The sequence below is a fragment of the Saimiri boliviensis genome, chromosome 5 (genome assembly GCF_048565385.1).
Source record: "Saimiri boliviensis isolate mSaiBol1 chromosome 5, mSaiBol1.pri, whole genome shotgun sequence".
Classification (NCBI taxonomy): domain Eukaryota; kingdom Metazoa; phylum Chordata; class Mammalia; order Primates; family Cebidae; genus Saimiri; species Saimiri boliviensis.
Genome location: NC_133453.1, coordinates 24,927,528 through 24,947,657, shown reverse-complemented (window position 1 = coordinate 24,947,657; position 20,130 = coordinate 24,927,528). Strand labels below are relative to the sequence as shown.

General features: G+C 40.5%; 1 protein-coding gene across 1 annotated transcript in view; it reads left to right on the top strand.

Annotated features, from left to right (window-relative positions):
* The window catches only part of XRCC5 (X-ray repair cross complementing 5), a 100,494-nt gene that overhangs the window by 44,860 nt on the left and 35,504 nt on the right, over window positions 1-20,130 (top strand). The window contains exons 15-16 of the mRNA XM_010336352.3: window positions 8,964-9,057; window positions 10,853-10,922. Coding sequence (XP_010334654.1) covers window positions 8,964-9,057; window positions 10,853-10,922 — 164 coding nt within the window. The remainder of the gene's footprint in view (window positions 1-8,963; window positions 9,058-10,852; window positions 10,923-20,130) is intronic.

Sequence of the window (20,130 nt, the reverse complement as noted above, 5' to 3'; positions counted from 1 at the left end):
AAAATTTGGGTGGAGACACAAAGCCTAACCATATCAGGTGGGAACTCCTCAGTTTTCTGGCCCATCTTATCTAAAAACATAACTGTTTTTGCATTTACCTTCCTTATTTCTTGTCTCAGTGAAATAGAGTATCTCATCCTGCCTAAAGTAAATTCCTTTACCTGTGCCCTGGATCCTTTTTTCTTCTTTTTTTAATTTTAGTTTTTGAGACGATCTCTCTCTGTCACCCAGGCTGGAGTTAAGTGGCAGAATCACAGCTCACTGCAGCTTTGACCTCCTGGGCTCAAGTCATCTCCCAACTTGAGGATCCTCAGTAGCCTCCTGAGTAGCTCACACCTGGCCAACTTTTTTATATTTTGTCAGGATAGAGTCTTATTTTGTACCCCAGGATGGATCCCTTTTTCTGCCTCATTTGGTACTTTAGGCCACTAATAACTTCTCTCTCTCTGTATTTTTAGCTTCTTTATCTCTATGACTAGCTCCTTTCTTCCCTCATGTTAAATTTCTTTAACACAAAATAAAAAAATAAAATAATCCCCCAGCTTCTTTCCTCTAATTAGTAACCTGTTACTAATTACTAATCTAATTATTATCTTTTCTTCCAGAAGCTACGCTCCTGGAATAATAGTGTGCACTGCAGCCTTTCATAGCTCTCATTCTCACCAGCTTCTGCCCCCACGACATCCCTGAAACTCATCTTTCAAAAGACACCAACTGCTAAATTCACTTCAGCTTTGCAGTCTTTTTGCTCTCTTGACATCTCTGTAGCAGTTGACATGGTCAATTATTCCTACTTTTTTGGAACATATATCGTCTTAACTATGGCTTCTCTAGATTTTTTCCAGTCTTTGACAACTCCTTCTCAGATTTGTCTGGGGACTGCTTTTGTGTATTCCTGTGTTGATGTTCTGTAGGATTTGTCCTCAGGAAAGTATTTATTGAACTTATGCTTAAGATAATGGGAGGCCATTAAAGCAAGGGTTTTTAATCAGGGTCCAAAGATGGCATCAAGGAATCTGTGAACTACCTGAAATTATAATCACACTTCAAGACAAGATATTCAGTGCTTTACATGATGCTAAGTCTTTTACACGCATTATCTGTTTAGACCCACTTTGCCATCCTATGAAGTAGATTCTTTTATTGACCCCCTACTTACAGCTCAGGAGACTCGGGATTAGAGAAGATGAGAAACTTGCCCAATATCATAGTTGGTAAGTGTTGGAGTAAGGATTTAAGTGCAGGCAGTCTGACTCCAGAGGTTGTACTTCGAACTATAATGTCATTTTGCCTTAGCAATGCGTATCCCAAGACCTCTTTTTTATTTCACATACAGAGCTTCAAAAACCACTAAATATCGTATCTTCAGCTCAGATTTCTATCCCATCCACTAGATAGCTAAGGTGCCTATAGGTCCCTTAAGTTCAGTATGCCAAAAATCACTATTTTCTCTTTTCTTCTTCCTGCTCCTTTCCAACTCCGCTTCATGCTATTACTCTACTTCAGTGAATGACACCTGATTTCTTGGGAGTCTTCCTTTTTTTTTTTTTACCTTCTATGTCTAATTGGTTTACCAAGTTGTATTACATTTACTTCAAATCTAACCCTTTCACTTAAGGTTAGTCTCGTGGCTAATAGCATCGATTTTGTGGTCAAATTTGGAGCTAAACTCAAGCGTTTCCCCTTAAAAGCAGTTGAAATTGGCAAGTTGCTCAGTGTCAAGTGGCAATAACAAATGCCTGCCTTCCGGAAGGTTGGATGGGAGAAAGGATGAGTACAGGATTAGTTCTTTCCCCTTACTGCATGTTTTAGACAAGGGCTCAAACTCTTGAGGCTTGGTTTGCTCATTCGTAAAAGGATGCTGTTAATAGCTAACTGATAGGGCTGTTGCTTAACATTGTGACTAGCACATGGTAAGCATTAAGAAGAAGTGTTAGCTCTTAATAGCATTGCCCACTGCCACCACTTTTATGTAGGCCTTCTCACTTTAGCCTGCCTCACTGAGATCACCTCTTTACTAATTTCCCTAATCTTTGTCTTACCCCTTTCTAATCCATGCTGCTACCTGAGTGACTTTTTAAAAAACAAATCTGATCGCATCACTCTCTTGCTTAAAATTCTTAAAAGTAATGATTCTTAATTGCGTTGTGAGAGACAGAGAGTGCATTGGCCTCACTTGATACAAAAACTACGAACGCTCTTCCCAGAAAAATACTCTAACATACTAAGTTTTGAACTTAGGATATAATTTCAGGTAGTTCATAGATTCCTTGATGTCATCTTTGGACCCTGATTTAAAAGCCTTTGCTTTAATGGCCTCCCATTATCCTCAGCATAAGGTCAAACTCTTTTACACAAATGAAGAAATCCAGATCAGCAGAAAGAAAAGAGGCATTTATTCATAATCCAACTATCTAGAGAAAACCATTTCCTTTTTTAAAAAAAAATAAAAATGAACTTATTTTTAAAAACCATTTATCATTTTATAACACATCAACAACCAAGTAGAAAATAAAAAAAATATATAAAAGCCTGGGCAACATAGTGAGACTGTGTCTCTACAAAAAATATAAAAATTAGCTGGGCATGATACCACACACCTGTAGTCCCAGCTACTCTGGAGGCTGAGGCAGGAGGTTTGTTTGAGCCCAGGGTTCAGTGCTACAATGAGCCATGAGTACACCTGTGAATAGCCACTGCACTCCAGCCTGGGCAACACAGTGGGACTCCCATCTCAAAAAAAAAAAAAAAAAAAAAAACAAGGAACTAATAATTAGGATATACAGGATATACAAGGAACTCTTGCAAATCAAAAAATAATTTTTCTTTTTTTTTTTTTCTTTTTTTTTTTTTTTTTTTTTTTTTGAGACAGAGTTTTCGCTCTTGTTACCCAGGCTGGAGTGCAATGGCGCGATCTCGGCTCACCGCAACCTCCACCTCCTGGGTTCAGGCAATTCTCCTGCCTCAGCCTCCTGAGTAGCTGGGATTACAGGCACGCGCCACCACACCCAGCTAATTTTTTGTATTTTTAGTAGAGACGGGGTTTCACCATGTTGACCAGGATGGTCTCGATCTCTCGACCTCGTGATCCACCCGCCTCGGCCTCCCAAAGTGCTGGGATTACAGGCTTGAGCCACCGCGCCCGGCCTAAAAAATAATTTTTCAATTATTCCATGGACAAATGGGCAAAGATTATGAATAAGCAAAGCATCAAAGCAGAAACTCGGCTGGCTTATAAATGTATGAAGAGGTCTTCAATCTCAATTAATAATCAGATAAATGTAAATCAAAGCAAAACAGAAAAACATACTGGCAAATATTTTTAAACATTAGGTGATACCAGTTGAGGTGAGAATATGGGAGAAACAGGAACTTCTGTGTCCTGCTAAGGGTGAATGTAAACTGTTACAGTACAATAGTAGACTCAACCACTGAACTCGTCACTAGGGAAAATGGTCTCTAAACATGGTGGATCTATATCATGGATTATACTGCAAGTAACAGCCATCAAAGCCATCAATTACATGACCATCAATACAGCCACATGGACAGATCTCTACGGTCACCATTGAAGGAAAATTAAGAAAAGAATGAGATCCATAATAGTACAAAAATCACCTTGTAATTAAAAGCACATACACAAAGCAGTACTGTGTAACTTATGAAGATATACACATCTAAGATAGCTATATCGGTGGGTACAAGAGGGTAAGTGGGGTTCAGAGGGAGTGGGAAAATCACTATGAAGGGGAAAAGTAGTAAAATACAATGAGAAGGGCCTCGTGCAGCCCATATGTGATAATATGCTAAGAAGTGATTAGGAATTTTGAATGACTGAACTCCCTATACCTGAGGTCCCCCTTTAAAAAGCTCACCCTTCTTATAGAAGCCAAGACAGTAAGTTACAATGATAGCAATTAAGCTACCAATGACAAAGTGCTCAGTCAACCTTCTGCCTTCTGTTGATAACACTAACCTGCCCTAGTTATATCTAAAGAAAAATTTACTTTCATACACATTCCACAGCTTTTCAACATCCATGTTCCTGGAAAGATAAGAAAATTAGTATATCTTTCCACGCGAGTCCTTTTGATTGATTCAGGCTGTAGTATAAGTTTCCTTTCAGTTATTCCAAGGAGAATCAGCATAACCAAGCAAAGCAGGTTCCAAAGTCAGGAAGCAGAAGGAATATGATGCCATGGAGCTACTTTTTTTTTTTTTTTTTTTTTTTTAAAGATGGGGTTTTACCATGTAGGTCAGGCTGGTCTTGAACTCCCAACCTCAGGTGATCCGCCCGCCTTGGCCTCCAAAGTGCTTGGATTACAGGCATGAGCCACCACGCCCGGCCCTGAAGCTACCTTTTCTGAACAGTCTCCTCTGCTGTTGTGGGGCCTTGGGGCCACCGTTCAATGTAAGTGCTCGGCAACAAGTCTGCTGAGATCGGTGGACCTTGTAGCTTTTGTAGTCTCTCTTGGACAGCACTGGTCAGATCTACATAAGCCTCATCGATGCTGGCACGTTCATCACAGCAAAGTAAGACATTACCTCCATTACTTCAACACCGGCTTCCCGGTACTTGACCAGGTTAGCTTTCCCACGGGACTCATGAACTCGTGCCAGTAGAAGACCTGGACATAACTTCTTAGCATCATCTGCCTGTATGTAGTGACCCCAAATACATGAGCTTCATAACTCAGTGCAATTATTCCACCATGCTTCCATGATTTGTACTGTGCAGCTGCACAAGGTTTATTCCTCAAATGAGGGTTTTGCTGCTGTTCCACTTGAATAAAAAAAATAAAAAACAAAAAACAGTCCATGTTCATGAGAGCAACCACATGTTCCCGTCCAGTAGCCATTTTTCAAGGTAACAAACACCTGGCCACACTGCCAACAGTGGGTGCTACAAATGCTGGGCTTGGTGCCCACTGGAGGGAAAATGGAAGGGCTCTTGAATATCTTCTTGCCTTTCTGGGAGCAGGCCAGAGAGTTTCGAGAGAGATTTACTTCCTGTGACAATGGAGGAGCAGAGAAGGGGTTGTAAAGGATCCTGCCCAGGCAGCCGTTCCCACAGTTCGGCAGAGATCAGCCAAGAGCAGTGTGCCCGGCGATGAAGCCACCAGACTTGAGAACAGATGGCACGTGCACTGCCTAGAGAAAACCATTTTCTTTCCTCATGTTTTTTAATGCTCCTACTTAATGTGTTTTCTAGCTTTCTCTCCTTCCCAGCTTGCACCTTATGCTTTAGCCCAATACAACTGTTTTCTATTCTCTGAAAGAGATAGGCTATCACAGTATTTTGTTAATTGTCTGTATATATACTTAACTTTTTAATTTGGCTGAAGGTGTTGATGGCGTGTTAATTTTTGTATATTGGAGAGTTTAGGTTCTAGCTTAGTGGCAGATAGTATGTATTCAATAAATATTAGGCTAAATAAGTGAAATGCAAAATTTATACTAATTTGTGAAAGAAAAAGAAAAGGAGAAAGAACAAATTACCCATGGTCTCACCATTTAAATGCAGCAACTGCTGACATTTATGTCTACTGTGATCTTGTGTGGATAAATTTCTACTTTTTTAGTGCCTTCATAGGTAATTTAGGGAAGAGAGTCATTCCCCTTCCCACTTCACAGAGACATTACGAATTTATGCAAAATTCCTAATAATGCTATTAAATGATTTGGCCTGGAGAATGTTAACCATACTAAACTTTTACTATTTACTACGTATAACTGGAGCTGCTTTTACTTGCCTGGTGCTGGAGAATTATATATTTGCCTCTGCCCTTCCTTCCCTAGAACGTTGTTTTGGAGGGTTTAAGAAATTCTTCATGTGATTCAATTTTATATTCCCACAGAGCTTAGCCTTTTGCGTGTAATACTTAATACTACTATGTAAGCTAATCTGTATTTTTGGAAGAGAATGGCTGCTGTACTGATGGTGCTTTTCATTATAGTGTTTTCCTAAGGAGCAAACTGAAGCTCAGAGAGGTTAGTAGCTTACTAGACTCTAAACTCTAGATAGATAAAAATTAATACATACTGAATGCCATCAAGAAGGTATAACATTCCAGGACTAATCAGTGGCAAAATTGAGACTAGAATCCAGGTCTTTTGACTCCAGCTCTTTAGTAGTTCTATATTGTTGGTTTGTCTCTTGGGAAGAACTAGCAAAGGTTAATTGAAATGACTGGCTGTGACCTTTTTTTTAAAACAGACCCAACTTCTAATGGACTTTTATTCTACCTTGGATTTCTGCTTTTTGTATTTCATTTTTGCCATGAAGGCTTTGCTTTTATTTTTTATTCTGTTAGCAAGAAAAGAGTTCTGGGTGACTTATCCCTTATAATATTTCCTAGTTCCCACCCTTCTGTCTTCTGCTTAGCTCTTCTATCCCTCTCAAAGGGAAAAAGTTTAGTGGAGAATGCAAAAGATGCGAAGTAGTGAAAGTTTAATTTATGGATATATGGCTGTGATGATTACTTTAGTTCTTGTGTGTGTGTATGTGTGTGTGTGTGTGTGTGACGGAGTTTCGCTCTTGTTACCCAGGCTGGAGTGCAATGGCGCAATCTCGGCTCACCGCAACCTTCGCCTCCTGAGTTCAAGCAATTCTCCTGCCTCAGCCTCCTGGGTAGCTGGGATTACAGGCACGCGCCACCATGCCCAGCTAATTTTTTGTATTTTTAGTAGAGACGGAGTTTCACCATGTTGACCAGGATGGTCTTAATCTCTCGACCTCGTGATCCACCCGCCTCGGCCTCCCAAAGTGCTAGGATTACAGGCGTGAGCCACCGCGCCCAGCTACTTTAGTTCTTTTACCTGCCTGTAAGAGAAAACTCATTACTGAAATTGAGGAAGCTGGCCAGGCGGGTGGATCACGAGGTCAAGAGATCGAGACCATCCTCCCCAATGTAGCGAAACTGCGTTTCTACTCAAAATATAAAAATTAGCTGGGCGTGGTGGCGTGGGCCTGTAGTCCCAGCTACTCTGGAGGCTGAGGCAGGAGAATCACTTGAATCCGGGAGGCAGAGGTTGCAGTGAGCGAAGATTGTGCCACTGCACTCTATCCTGATGACAGGGCAAGACTTCATCTCAAAAAAATAAAATAAAGTTTAAAAAAAAGAAAAGAAATTGAGGAAGCCCATGTATGTCATATATTTCTTTGCTTCATTTTATTTTTAAAATTCATTTTTGCTTCATTTTTTTTTTTCTTTTTTTCTTTTTTTTTTTTTTTTTGAGACAGAGTTTCGCTCTTGTGGCCCAGGCTGGAGTGCAGTTGGCACCGTCTCGGCTCACCACAGCTTTTGCCTCCTGGGTTCAAGCGATTCTCCTGCCTCAACCTCCTGAGTACCTGGGATTACAGGCATGCCCCACCATGCCTGGCTAATTTTGTATTTTTAGTAGAGATGGGGTTTCTCCATGTTGGTCAGGCTGGTCTCCAACTCCCAACCTCAGGTGATCTGCCCGCCTCGGCCTCCCAAAGTGCTGGGATTATAGGCATGAGCCATTGTGCCCGGCCTTTTGCTTCATTTTTAAGATAACCTCTTTCAAGCCTCATTGTCTGAAGGTTGGGGCTTTGAGCAACAAAACCAACACATTTAGAAATACTAGTCTTTAAACCCTGAGAAATTTTAACTGTTTTCACGATAAAAAATGATAAGTAAATGAAGTAATGCATGTGATAATTAGCTTAATTTAGCCATTTCACAATAAATGCATAGTTTGTACATGACATATATACAAATTTGTTGTCAAAATAAATGAATTTTTAAAAATTCTAGATCTTGATTGCTAATTTCTCTTATCAGTTAGCCATTTCTGATGGCTGCTTTTGCCCCAGATTGCTTATTTCTCTGGGAGGAAAATCTTCATTTCTTTATATTCAGCAGCTTAAGGGAGATTACAGGCAGAGTCTTTGGATTTGATTTCCTTCTCTTTTGCAATTAACTTGACCTCCTCCTGACTTTAAGACAGGCTGTTAAAGCCAGCATGTTACTTGAGACAAGATGCTTGATATACTTTTTCTTAGCACACAGATGCCATTGGACTGTTAGCGTATTGCACAAAACAGAATTAGGTTTATAAAAAATAAAATTGAAAGTTTTTGGGGAAGTTTTTTTTTTAATAGTTTAAGATTTCTCTAAGAGGGAAAGCTCTTGCATAATTAAGGATTATCTAGTAAGTTTTAACAGTTGTAAACAGGAGCTTTTAAAGCTCTAACATACATGATGGAGAAAATGGGTTGTTAGACATAAAGGTCTTCTGTGTACATGGAAAGCTAATAGCTATCAATTCTGAGACAAGAACTAGAAAATAATATCTCTAGAGTGGATGGATTTCTTATATGTTAAATTTCCATTACCTGTGTTTGCAATTTCATCTTTTGATGTGATTGCTTAATTCTGATTCCCATTCTGCTGTGAGGCAAAGCCAGGGCTGCTTCAAGTTAGGCCCTTAGGAGCCCAGTGGTTGGGAAAGGGAGGCAGCTTGTTTGTAAAACAACTACATGCACCTGTTGTTTTTCTTTTCTTCTTCTTCTTTTGGTGCTTGGAAAATAAGTTTAAACTTTTCACAACAGACAGCAATTCTGGTTTTGTATTGTTGGTTTTTTTTTTTTTTTTTTTTTTTTTTCTTTTCTGAGATGGAGTTTCGCTCGTTACCCAGGCTGGAGTGCAATGGCGCGATCTCGGCTCACCGCAACCTCCGCCTCCTGGGTTCAGGCAATTCTCCTGCCTCAGCCTCCTGAGCAGCTGGGATTACAGACATGCGCCACCACGCCCAGCTAGTTTTTTGTATTTTTATTAGAAACGGGGTTTCACCATGTTGACCAGGATGGTCTCGATCTCTCGACCTCATGATCCACCCGCCTCGGCCTCGCAAAGTGCTGGGATTACAGGCTTGAGCCACCGCGCCCGGCCCCATTATTGGTTTTATTTTAAGGGAAAATGTCTTTTCTTTTCTAGCCATGAAGATGGACCCACCGCTAAAAAATTGAAGACTGAGGAAGGGGGAGCCCACTTCAGCCTCTCCAGCCTGGCTGAAGGCAGTGTCACCTCTGTAAGCAAAGCTTTCCCAGTGTGCTTCCTCCTTTGCGGGAAGGTTGGGGCTTGAGGGAGAGTGCATAGATTTTTGTTAGTCTGTTCTTATCACTTCCAGTAAGATCATGATCACTTTCTCTGGTCCTTGCTCTGTATAAGCCATAAAGACCCATTCCATACTTCTTCCTATAAGTAATTATTGTCATGAATTACCTACAGAATTCGCTATATGACATAAGGTATATATAGCTCTTTATGATCTATAGAACAGGGAACATCTCAGTGTTAAGATTTTACTGTTGGCTTCATTTTGCAGCTTTTCAACTAGTCAAAATGATAGGATAAGTGGGGGTTAGTGATATGTCCTAATCTTCAAGTACATACAGTTTAAGTTAGTGTAACTTTCCTATTTTCTAACACACAACTTTAGAACAGGATTCACAAGTTTAGGATTTCCCCAAGCCAAGTATCCTTTGATACTTGAGATTTTTATTTAAGGAAAAGTTTTTTTGGAACTTGAAAATACTACCTTATTTTATTTATCTATCTTTGTATCTATCAATCTATCTTGCTTAGCCAGGAGGAAGAATATTTTATTTTATTTTAGAGATAGGGTGTTGCTGTCACCTAGGCTGGAGTACGCTGGGCTCAAGTGGTCCTCCTGCCTCAGCCTCCTGTATAGCTAGGACTACGGGCACATGCCACCATACCGGGATACGTTTTGTAGAGGTGGGGGTCTCAGTATGTTACTCCTGGGCTCAAGCCATCCTCCAGCTTCAGCCTCCCAAAGCGCTGGGGTTACAGACTTGAGTCACTACACCCAGCCAAGTAGTTCCTTCTTTTAAGCAGCATTATTGTGAATCAACAGATCTTAAAAATTGGCCCAAAACTTTTTAGCAACATTTATTAGGGAGGATAGTCAGGGAATAAAGGGTATGCCTTTATTCTTACCTCAAACAGAAACTCTCTCAGAAAAAATGAATGTGTGAAAAATGATTCAGATTTCATTTAGATGTTTTATATAGAAAAATAAAGGAAAAAGTCATGATCTTGTTCTGAGAGCTTTTCTGCTTCCTATACCTGAGCAAACTGGAAGCTTTAGTGCATTTTGGAACCCTGTTGTTTTCTTTCCTATGAGCTAAGTGGTTCTTAGGCCTGGTTAGGTTTGGGGTCAGCAGATTAAAAGCAGGTATAATCAGAAAGTTCCATATAATATGGCAGAGTTTCATCTTTCAAACTTCCTCACCCAGCACTGCGGTACATCTTTGTACATAATCTGTTTTTACTTTCTAAGGACATACTTAGCTTGGGTATGCTTGTATATTCTACCAAAACTTTAGTGCCAAAGGGTCAGCAGTAGTTCCACTAATGGGAAGTTTAGTGAATCGAGTATTAATCTGTATTTCTCATGTCATCTTAGTGGGGCAAATATATTCGGAACCAACCCCACACTACAGAATCCTCTCCTTTCTAATTGGTTGGGTGACAGGATATATAGGGAGTCTGTGCTACAGAAAGCCCTCCAGCTGTACTGGCTGGTGGCTTGAGTTGTAATACGTTTCTGACCCCTCTAGAAAGAAATCAGCTTGCATAAAGCAAAGTGAGTGAAAGCATAGAGAGCAGCTAATTGACTAGTGGAATCTGTCCACCTTTCACAGAGACCTGGAAATGAAAGTGAATAGAAAAGGCCTTCTCTTTGTCTTTGGTTTTATTTTCTAAGAGCACACTTACTACATTAAGTCATCTTGTATTGCCTGGGGTGCTGCTAAAAAGAGAAGTAACCTGTAAGTTTATTACCTGTTGATATTTTCTAGGTTGGAAGTGTGAATCCTGCTGAAAACTTCCGTGTTCTAGTGAAACAGAAGAAAGCCAGCTTTGAGGAAGGTGAGTGCTTGGCTTTGCTTTTAAGAGAAGCTGTTTAGTTAAGACAACTGATTTAAAGTCTAGATTAAGAACTGTAGCCTTTTGTTGTAACACTTTCGCATTTTTCTTTACTGGCAGATTTGTAGTTGTCCCTTTTAGGGAGCTCCCTGAGGCAACATTATGAGCACATGAAGTTCACGAACTCAGCACGAATTTTCCCAAAAAGGAACTAATTTGTAGGTCTCCCTTTTAAAAACCCTTTGGGCCAAAACCTTGGAGCTTTTAGTTCTACTTCATTTAAGTATTTTGAGATTTTGTGAGTGAACTATGAGTAAAACACTTTTATGTCACACTTCCTATTTTCTTTCTTTTTTTTTTTTTATTTGGGAGACAGAGTTTCACTCTTGTTATCCAGGCTGGAGTGCAGTGGCACCATCTCAGTTCACTGCAACCTCCACCTCCTGGGCTCAAGCAACTCTCTTGCCTCAGCCTCCCAAGTAGCTGGGATTACGGGCATGCACCACCACATCTGGCTAATTTTGTACTTTTAGTAGAGATGGGGTTTCACCCATCTCTACTGGTCTGGCTGGTCTTGAACTCCTGACCTCAGGTGATCTGCCCACCTCAGCCTCCCAAAATGCTGCGATTATGGGCATGAGTCACCACACCCGGCCACATCTTCCTATTTTCAGAGACACATAATTCTTGTTCCATTCCTAAGAGTTTGGGGCCCACTTATAGTAGACCTAGAAAGACCTTGATGCTGCCCCTAAATTTAATACTCAAAATGGCTACATGGCCACTTTTATCAGATAGTACCTAGAATCTCATTAAGGCTGTGGCTAATAGAAAAATAGCTTCTAGCGCTGCATGGAGAGTCTGGGACTAACATTCATTCACTTGATTATATTCAGGTTTCTGTTAATTTACCCTTTGAATGGTGGCAACTGGCAGTTGTTAATCCGCAGGTTTATGTATAAACTATTACATTTATTGCTGCTCCAGGTCTGGCCTGTCTTCGAACTGACTTCTGTGTATATGAGTGTTTATATTTGTTCATGTGTGTATAGAACTTTCTCTTCCAACATCTTGCTGTGGGCGGGGGAAATCCCTTTTTTTTTTTTTTTTTTTTTTTTTAAAGAGACTCAGGGTCTCACTCTGTCACCCAGGCTGGAGTGCAGTGGCAGGATCATTGTTCACTGTAACTTTGGACATCTGGGCTCAAGTAATCCTCCCTCCTCACCTCCTGAGTAGCCAGGACTTAAAGGTGTGTATGTCGCCATGCCTGGCTAATTTTTAAAGTTTTTGTAAAGACAGGGTCTCACTCTGTTGCCCAGGCTGGTCTACAACTGGCCTCAAGTGATCCTCCCACCTCGGCCTCCCAAAGCTCTGGGATTACATGTGTAAGCCATCATGCCGGGCTAAAAATTACTTTTTTTTTTTCTTTTTTTTGAGACAGTTTTGCTCTGTTGCCCAGGCTGGAGTGCAGCCTTCAACCCGGGTTCAAGCATTCTCTTGCCTCAGCCTCCTGTGTAGCTGGAACTACAGGCACGTGCCACTGCACCTGGATAATTTTTGTATTTTTAGCAGAGATGGGGTTTTGTGATGTTGGCCAGGCTGGTCTTGAATTTCTGACCTCAAGTGATTGCCCACCGTGGCCTCCCAAAGTGCTGGGAATACAGGCTTGAGCCACCATGCCTGGCCCAAAAATGAGGCTTAAATGCCTAGAAGCACTACTACCTGCAGTAGGTCTAATAATACGCCTTACTCCTTGGAGTCTAGGAATCCTGGCAAGATCTCCATGTCTACTGTGCTGTTGCCCAGAGGCAAGCATAAGCAGCTGAGCCTCAGAGAGAGCTTACAGTCTACCAGGTTAATCCTGTTGGCAGGCTGCTAATCTGCAGTCTTTAAGTCAGGCAGCCCCCTGAGGCCAGTTATCCGGCCCCCCTCCGCACTTCAGGAAGGGGCACCTCTTTCATTGGTGGTCAGTGAGAGGAGCACAGTATGTGGCAGCCCTCCAACAGTCTGAGGGACAGTGAACTGGCCCCCTGTGTAAAAAGTTTGGGGACGCCTGATTTAAGTGATGTCTGCAGTCTTTTGAGATGGAAGAACTTTTTGTCCTGCTAAGAGTTGCCGTACAAGAGAAAAGCTTTCAGTTTTAACACAAAACAAAACTTCACGAAAATAGAAGAAGGAGATCTAAAATTCTCAGTGACAGTTTTCTAGAAGGATTGGTGGAAACAGTACTTCAGAAGTTATCTCTTTAATGTGTTGGAGTGATCAAGGGACTTTCACAGTATTACACCTTGTGTCTGTTCAGCTGCATATTGTTACTGGGTATTTGGAAAGGGGCAGAGATGCTACTGTGTCAAGTCAATGAACTCTGTTGTCTATCAAGACTACTGTGTTTTTGGAGGAAAATTGAGACTTTCCTAGCTTTCAATTGTATATTGTCAATTACCTCAGCCAGTGAAAGTCCAAGGTCCCCCATTTGTGTCTGTGTCCAAGTCCAAGGTCGACTCTGTGGTTGGTTTAGGCATGGTCTTTTCAGGGACTGAATCTAGCTGTCATCACCATTATGTGGCAGCCACTAATTGTTTCATATCCACTATGTGCAAGGCATTGCGCTAGCACTTTATTATGTAATTTTAGTTCCTCTGCATAGCAAAAGAAATGAAGAAAATGTTAGCACTTTAACAGCTTTTGCCAGAATTTTCTGAGAGAATTGCTTTATTGGGGAAATAACTTTGATAAGTGCTAGGGTAGAGAATGAGTCTCTATCTCCAGACTTGGTTGGCCAGTACAGGGGCTCCGGAGGCAAGGGAAGCTCCTCAGTCAGCATCGTAGAAGTAGAAAAACTGGATCTAGTTCAGAGAGGAGGGGCTGAGGAGAAAAAGGAAGAGGCAGGGAGACAAAGTGGGTAAGTTTATGCATGGTCACGGCCTTTTACGAAAATGTTCCAAACTAATGACCACAAATTACTGGGCGTCAGTAAAACTCTGGAAATGCTACGTTTAAGTATTTGGGGAAACGATGAAAAGTCAGTTTGGTCTCTGGCATTATTTCATGCAGAGCAGGGAAAGTACCTGAGCACACAGGAAGCCAGTCTGAAGAGACCAGGAGAGAGTCAGTTTCTGAAAATTTACTCATATCTGAGGAAAATATACCTTATCCCCGGCCATGGGATTGGGGATTCAAAGCAGTCTTGTGAAAATATCAAGGCCAAGTGGTCCCTAGATAGCATATAAGTTACAATAAGTATTATCCCCATTTTACTAGTAGATAAGCTGTAAAACTGGAGGAGATGCATTCTCCCCAAAGATCACATAGGAATTCAAACACATGTCTCTTTCAAATACTGGATTTTTTCCTTAGCCATAATGTTTCTTTTGATTCCTAATGCCTTCCTTTCCTACACTTTTTAAAACAACATTTATCAGGTCATGTACCTGAAACCTTGTGCCTGTTGATAAGACTTTTGATGAATAGACTGTCCTTTTGTGTTGAATGTGACTTTGAGACCCAGCATGTTGCCAGTGTTTCAAAAAAGGATGTCCCTCTCACCTCCGTCTAACTAAGACTTGGTAAATCAGAGCCTTCTGTTGATGTCAAAAAACCAGACTCTCCAGAGAGCAGTCAGAAAATGGGACTGCTTGTTACCAACTCGTTCTCCTCATGGTTCTAACTTGGCTTCTGATTTATCCCTTCTGCCTTTCTTCCCAGCTCAAGACTTGTCTCTTGTTGATGTCCTGTTCTTTGTTTTGGACATCTTGTTTGTTTGTTCTCCTACTAGGGCATCCTTTTATAAGCCAAGACTCACTTCTCTTGCAGGTCCAAAGAGTTCTTCCCTAGTAGTGGTCTTTTAGAGAGATTTCTGTCTAGGGTGGGGAGACAGAAATCCCTTCTCCTTTACTCCAGTAAATTCATTTTTTAAAATTCAGTTGTCAAAAGTGTGATTAGCAATAGATAGTTGGTAAGATTGTTTGACCCTTAGGTAGAACTTGGCTGTTTTACCTATCATTATAAACTAAAATATGGGCATAGTTAACTTCTTCCTCAGGCCTGATAGTAGCATAGTCAAACTGAGAATCTTGTGATTCTCTCCCCGACCTCAGCAGTTTATATATAGTGGGCAGCTACACATTTCTGGTTTTCAGTGTGAGGGAGGTATCTTGTTCTAAGCTTACTGGCAACCCCAGGAAGCGTGTTCTTTTTGGCTGCCCTTTTCTTAGTTTCTTGCTAAGTTGGCGAAGTCCCTTTCTTCCATACTATCTACCCATCACCATTCGGTCACCACAGTGTTAAAATAGAAAACAATTTTTTTTCTCTTTTTTTTTTTTTTTGAGAGAGTGTCTCACTCTGTTGCCCAGACTGGAATGCAGTAACATGATCACAGTTCACTGCAGACTCAGTTTCCTGAGCTCAAGTGATTCTCCCACCTCAGCATCCCCAACCCCAAGTAGCTGGAACTACAGGTGCACACTCCTATACTTGACTGATTTTTGTAGAGATGAGGTTTCGCCATGTTACCCAGGCTGGTCTTGAATTCCTGAGCTCAAGCGATCCACCTGCCTTGGCCTCCCAAAGTGCTGGAATTACAGATGTGACCCACCAAGCTCAGCTCAGAAAACATTTTGACCACAACTCTATGTATAATAATCATCTATCAGTTGTGAAAGTAAGTAGCGTTGTTTCCCTGCATACATTATTCATAAGTGCATTATTGCCATCATCTGGGATTTGTTATCTGTAGTTTTGGGTTTCAGAGAGTCGCCAGAGGCTCTTCACTTTGAGTTTATCCACTTGTTTGGACATCTTCCACCCAGGTAGTCAACAGAGCTGCTAAGGAGGAATGCCGCGATTTCAAATTCCTTGCCCTTTCCCAGCTTAGGAAGAATGCTAAAATAGTCAAAAGATAGCAGGTTGGAGAAGGAAAAGCCACATTACTGCTTTCCTCCATACAATTCCTGTGTGATTATGTCTGAATTTATAAATTCCCAGTGAGTATGGGAGATTATGTAAAATAGCTTGAATGTTCCTGGTGTGTCAAAAACAGGTTTTATGAGGGCCTTAACCAGAAAGGATGGATATATGGGGACAGATAAAAGGATGGAATGTAACTTAACTTTATAATGAGATGATTCTCTCTTTCAAGGACCTTGTTTTTGCCACTGAGATTGTAGGTTTTGTATTAGGCTTGCGTGTAGTGGCAAAGTTATCAGAGCTCCATGCTACAAAAACTGAATTCACATGAGCGTAACTGGTTTAAAAAAAACAACAACTGTCAAAAGAAGACCTCCTAAGTAAAACAGTAGAGACCCCAAACAGCTTTAACTTATGTGCAAGAGAGCAGTAATATGTACTTGTCCGTTGGATTAGAAGGTGAACATTTCATTTTTTTTTTCCCTTTCACTTTGGATTACATCTCATCCTAGAGTCTTTTCCCTTTGTTCTTCACACCTTCTTTAATCTCATGTATCAAAAACATCCTTTCATTTTTAAAGGATATTTTCTAAAATTCACTTTCCAAGCAATTTCAGCACTAGATAGAATATGGTACAATTAGTAATACGATATTCATCAAAGCCAAATAGTTTTTTTCAGTGTTGTTTTTGTATGGTATAGCACTATCACATTTGCATGGCTGTCTAGTTACATACATTATGTGATTTTCTGCCAGGAGTCAAGCCCTAAACAGTGAACCTTTGAGAATTGGGATCTAGAAGAAATCTCTCTTTTGTGTGTGTGTGTGTTATTTTTTTAATTAATCTGATTTATGTAATCTTGGGTATGAATTTTTTAATCAATTTTACTCCACCCAGATAAGAAGATAACCCTTGTCTGCACAGTGCTGATAAATTTAAGAAAAATAAGCTCTTTCAAATACCTAGAGCATCTTAAAGGAAAGATACTAAATAAAAACAGTCACTAAAATTTTAAACATCTTTAGCCCTATAGAATTTTGGCTTTTTTTCCCTAAAGAATTTGACATACTTTCTTAGTCCTTTCCCAAAATAGCATTGACACATATTATGTAGTCATGAGAAAATTCATGATTAAGGATTCTAGAGGTTTAGTCTGTACTTCGTATTTTTATTATATATCTCACTTGTTTTTCACTGGTTTTCTTTTTGACTCATTTTAAATTGTTAAACTTCAGAACTTGATGATATAGTTCTGAGGTATAGCAATTTATCCCTCATTTATCAAGACAAGTGGTCTCATTGTAACACAAAAATCAGTCTGTTTGGAATTCTAGAGAATACCTGCTGAGAGGGTGTGTTATTATCCCATGTGGTAATTATGCACCATTGGCCTTTACGGTGTTGTTTTTCTATGTGGGTGGACTGAGGCCCAGAGTAGTTAGGATGACTTTTCACAGATTATTGCAAATACACAGAAGACTCTGGATCAAATTCCAGTGAGCCAATTCTTGGCCTCTTGCAGCTTAAACCTTTTTACTGGTTATGTGTATTTCACTGGATGACATAGCACCACTCTGAAGTTTACTTTTAATATAATGAAACTCAGCAGCCAAATAATTTAAATGAAATCATTGAAATAAAGATGAAAATAAAAAATAAAAAACACATGACATAGAAACTAAAGACCATTACACACACATAATCATTTTAAGAATTTTCATTTTTCAGCGACTCTTCCTAAAAGGCTTTCATCTGTTCTTACCCATCTTCTGTAATCCTTTTAAGTTCCTGTCCATTTGTATCAGAATATCCCTAATTACAGGATATAGCTCTTGTAAAATGTAGCCTGGCTATCCTTTAAGAAAGAGAAATGGGCCGGGCGCGGTGGCTCAAGCCCATAATCCCAGCACTTTGGAAGGCTGAGGCAGGTGGATCACGAGGTCAAGAGATCAAGACCATCCTGGTCAACATGGTGAAACCCCGTCTCTACTAAAAACACAAAAACTTAGCTGGGCATGGTGGCACATGCCTGTAATCCCAGCTACTCAGAAGGCTGAGGCAGGAGAATTGCCTGAACCCAGGAGGCGGAGGTTGCGGTGAGCCGAGATCGCGCCATTGCACTCCAGCCTGGGTAACGAGCGAAATTCCATCTCAAAAAAAAAAAAAAAAAAAGAAAGAAAGAAAGAGAAATGTCTGGTAGTATAAAAATGAAAGTGTGTTTTCTGTAGTTAAGTTCTGTTAACTGGAAAAAAAAAAACAAGATCTATAAATTTAGAAAAAGAGAGCTTTATTTCTTGTAAAGGGTTACATCCTTCAAGGTGGAAATAGCAAAGGAGAAGTAGACCCTAGATAGCATAGAAGTTACATATTACCCCTATTTTACTGATGGATAAACTAAAATTGAAGAAGATGCATTTTCCCCAAAGATGACATAGGAATTCAAACATCTCTCTTTCAAATACTGGATTTTTTTGCCCATATTGTTTCTTTTGATTCCTAATGCCTTCCTTTCCTACGCTTTTTAAATACAACATTATAGGGTCGTGTATCTGAAACCTTGTGCCTATTGATAGGACTTTTGATGAAAGACTGGGAAAGGCTATTCCCAGTCTATTCAAAGGCTGGGAAACGTGGCCTGTAGTCAAAGCCCTGAGACAGGACCATGAAGGAGGGTTTGGGGTAGGGGCATTACGCTGACCATATTAGCTAAACATACATATTCAACAGATTACAGGAGGATTTATGAATATTCATGAAGGTGGTCCTGATGTATGAGTTTTAAACATGCATGTTACATAAGATCCATGTTCACCTTGTAGGGAAGACTTGACATTTAAATATTACAAATAGACTGTACATCGAGAGGTCTTTTCAGGACATGGCGCACAAATGTACAATCTTCATACAATTCACTAGAGCCAGTTCATGTCTGGTAGTCTTCTTATCAGGAGAAAGTTAACGAAATCACTCTCTTGTCCAGTCAAAGCTGTAGTTGTGGCTGGTAGAACCAGAGTTCACTGAGTCAGTATCTGGTAGAGCTTCAAATTATCTTAAAAACAATATTGCTTATCCCAAGGCCAGTGCTTGTTTAGCTGCTAAAGAAAAAAACCTGTGGCAGTTAGAACATAGTTTATTCTTTAAGTGTAGGGGTTCCTAACGTAACCCTCACCTGGCATGGCCTTAGATCCTGTTTATTATTTGGTACCTTATTACTACAGAGTCTGTTCTCTCAGTCTTATGATATCCACTTTAACATTAATGCTGAAAGGTTGTGTCTAACCTGCAAAAAGGTGGGGGGTGGGGTATAATCAGATGCACCTGACCCCTTGTTATGTCATTGCCAGAAACTCAGTTAAAGTTTTCTGGGGTATCCTTTGACAAGAGGGGTTCCATTTGGTCAGTGGAGAGCTCAGGATATTTAGTTTACATTTCTCAGTGAGCACCTGAATTTCTTCCTGAGAGCTTTAAAGAAGGTCTTTATGAAATAGATGACAGTTCCTGTTTTCTCATGCTACATAGGAAAGTTGCTTGCCTTAAATCTGCTGAGTAATTTTTCTTTTTATATTAAAAATGGAAAGGATAATTTTCCATCTGGCTGAAAATGTGGAACTCATGAAGGCTTTCTCAGCATCAGAACTAGATGAGCCCAGAGTCCATTCAAGCCTGAATTTATTATACTAAACCACTCCTGGTACTAAGCTTCTGTTTTAGTTCATTCCCACACTGCTATAAAGAATTACCTGAGGCCGGGCAGTTTATGAAGAACAGAGGTTTAATTTACTCACAGCTGTGCAGACTTAACAGGAAGCATGATTGGGAGGCCTTCAGAAACTTAGAAGCCTGGTGGAAGGGGAAACAAGCACATCCTACCATGGTGGAGCAGGAGAGAGCACGAAGCGGAGAGGGCCACACATTGTTAAACCACCAGATACGAAAAGAACCCCCTGTCACAAGAACAGCAACGGGGAGGTCCTCCCCCATGATTCAGTCACATCCCACCAGGCTTCTCTAATTCCACATGAGATTTGAGTGGGGACACAAATCCAACCATATCATTTAAGCTTGCATTGATGACCTGGGCCATCAGTGCAGCAAGGCAAGTGCTCACAATGGGTTCTGATGGAAACACAGAACTCTTGGGTGCTTAGAAGAAAAGGCATCAAGCTTCCTGTTGGAGTTCACCCTTGCAGTAAATGCTAGAGTATGATTTGTGAGGCAGAGAGCAGTTCAAGTACTTACTCATGGCAATTTGGTTCTTACCACCTCCTACAAATTCTGCAGTTGTTCCTTCCATGGTAGATGTT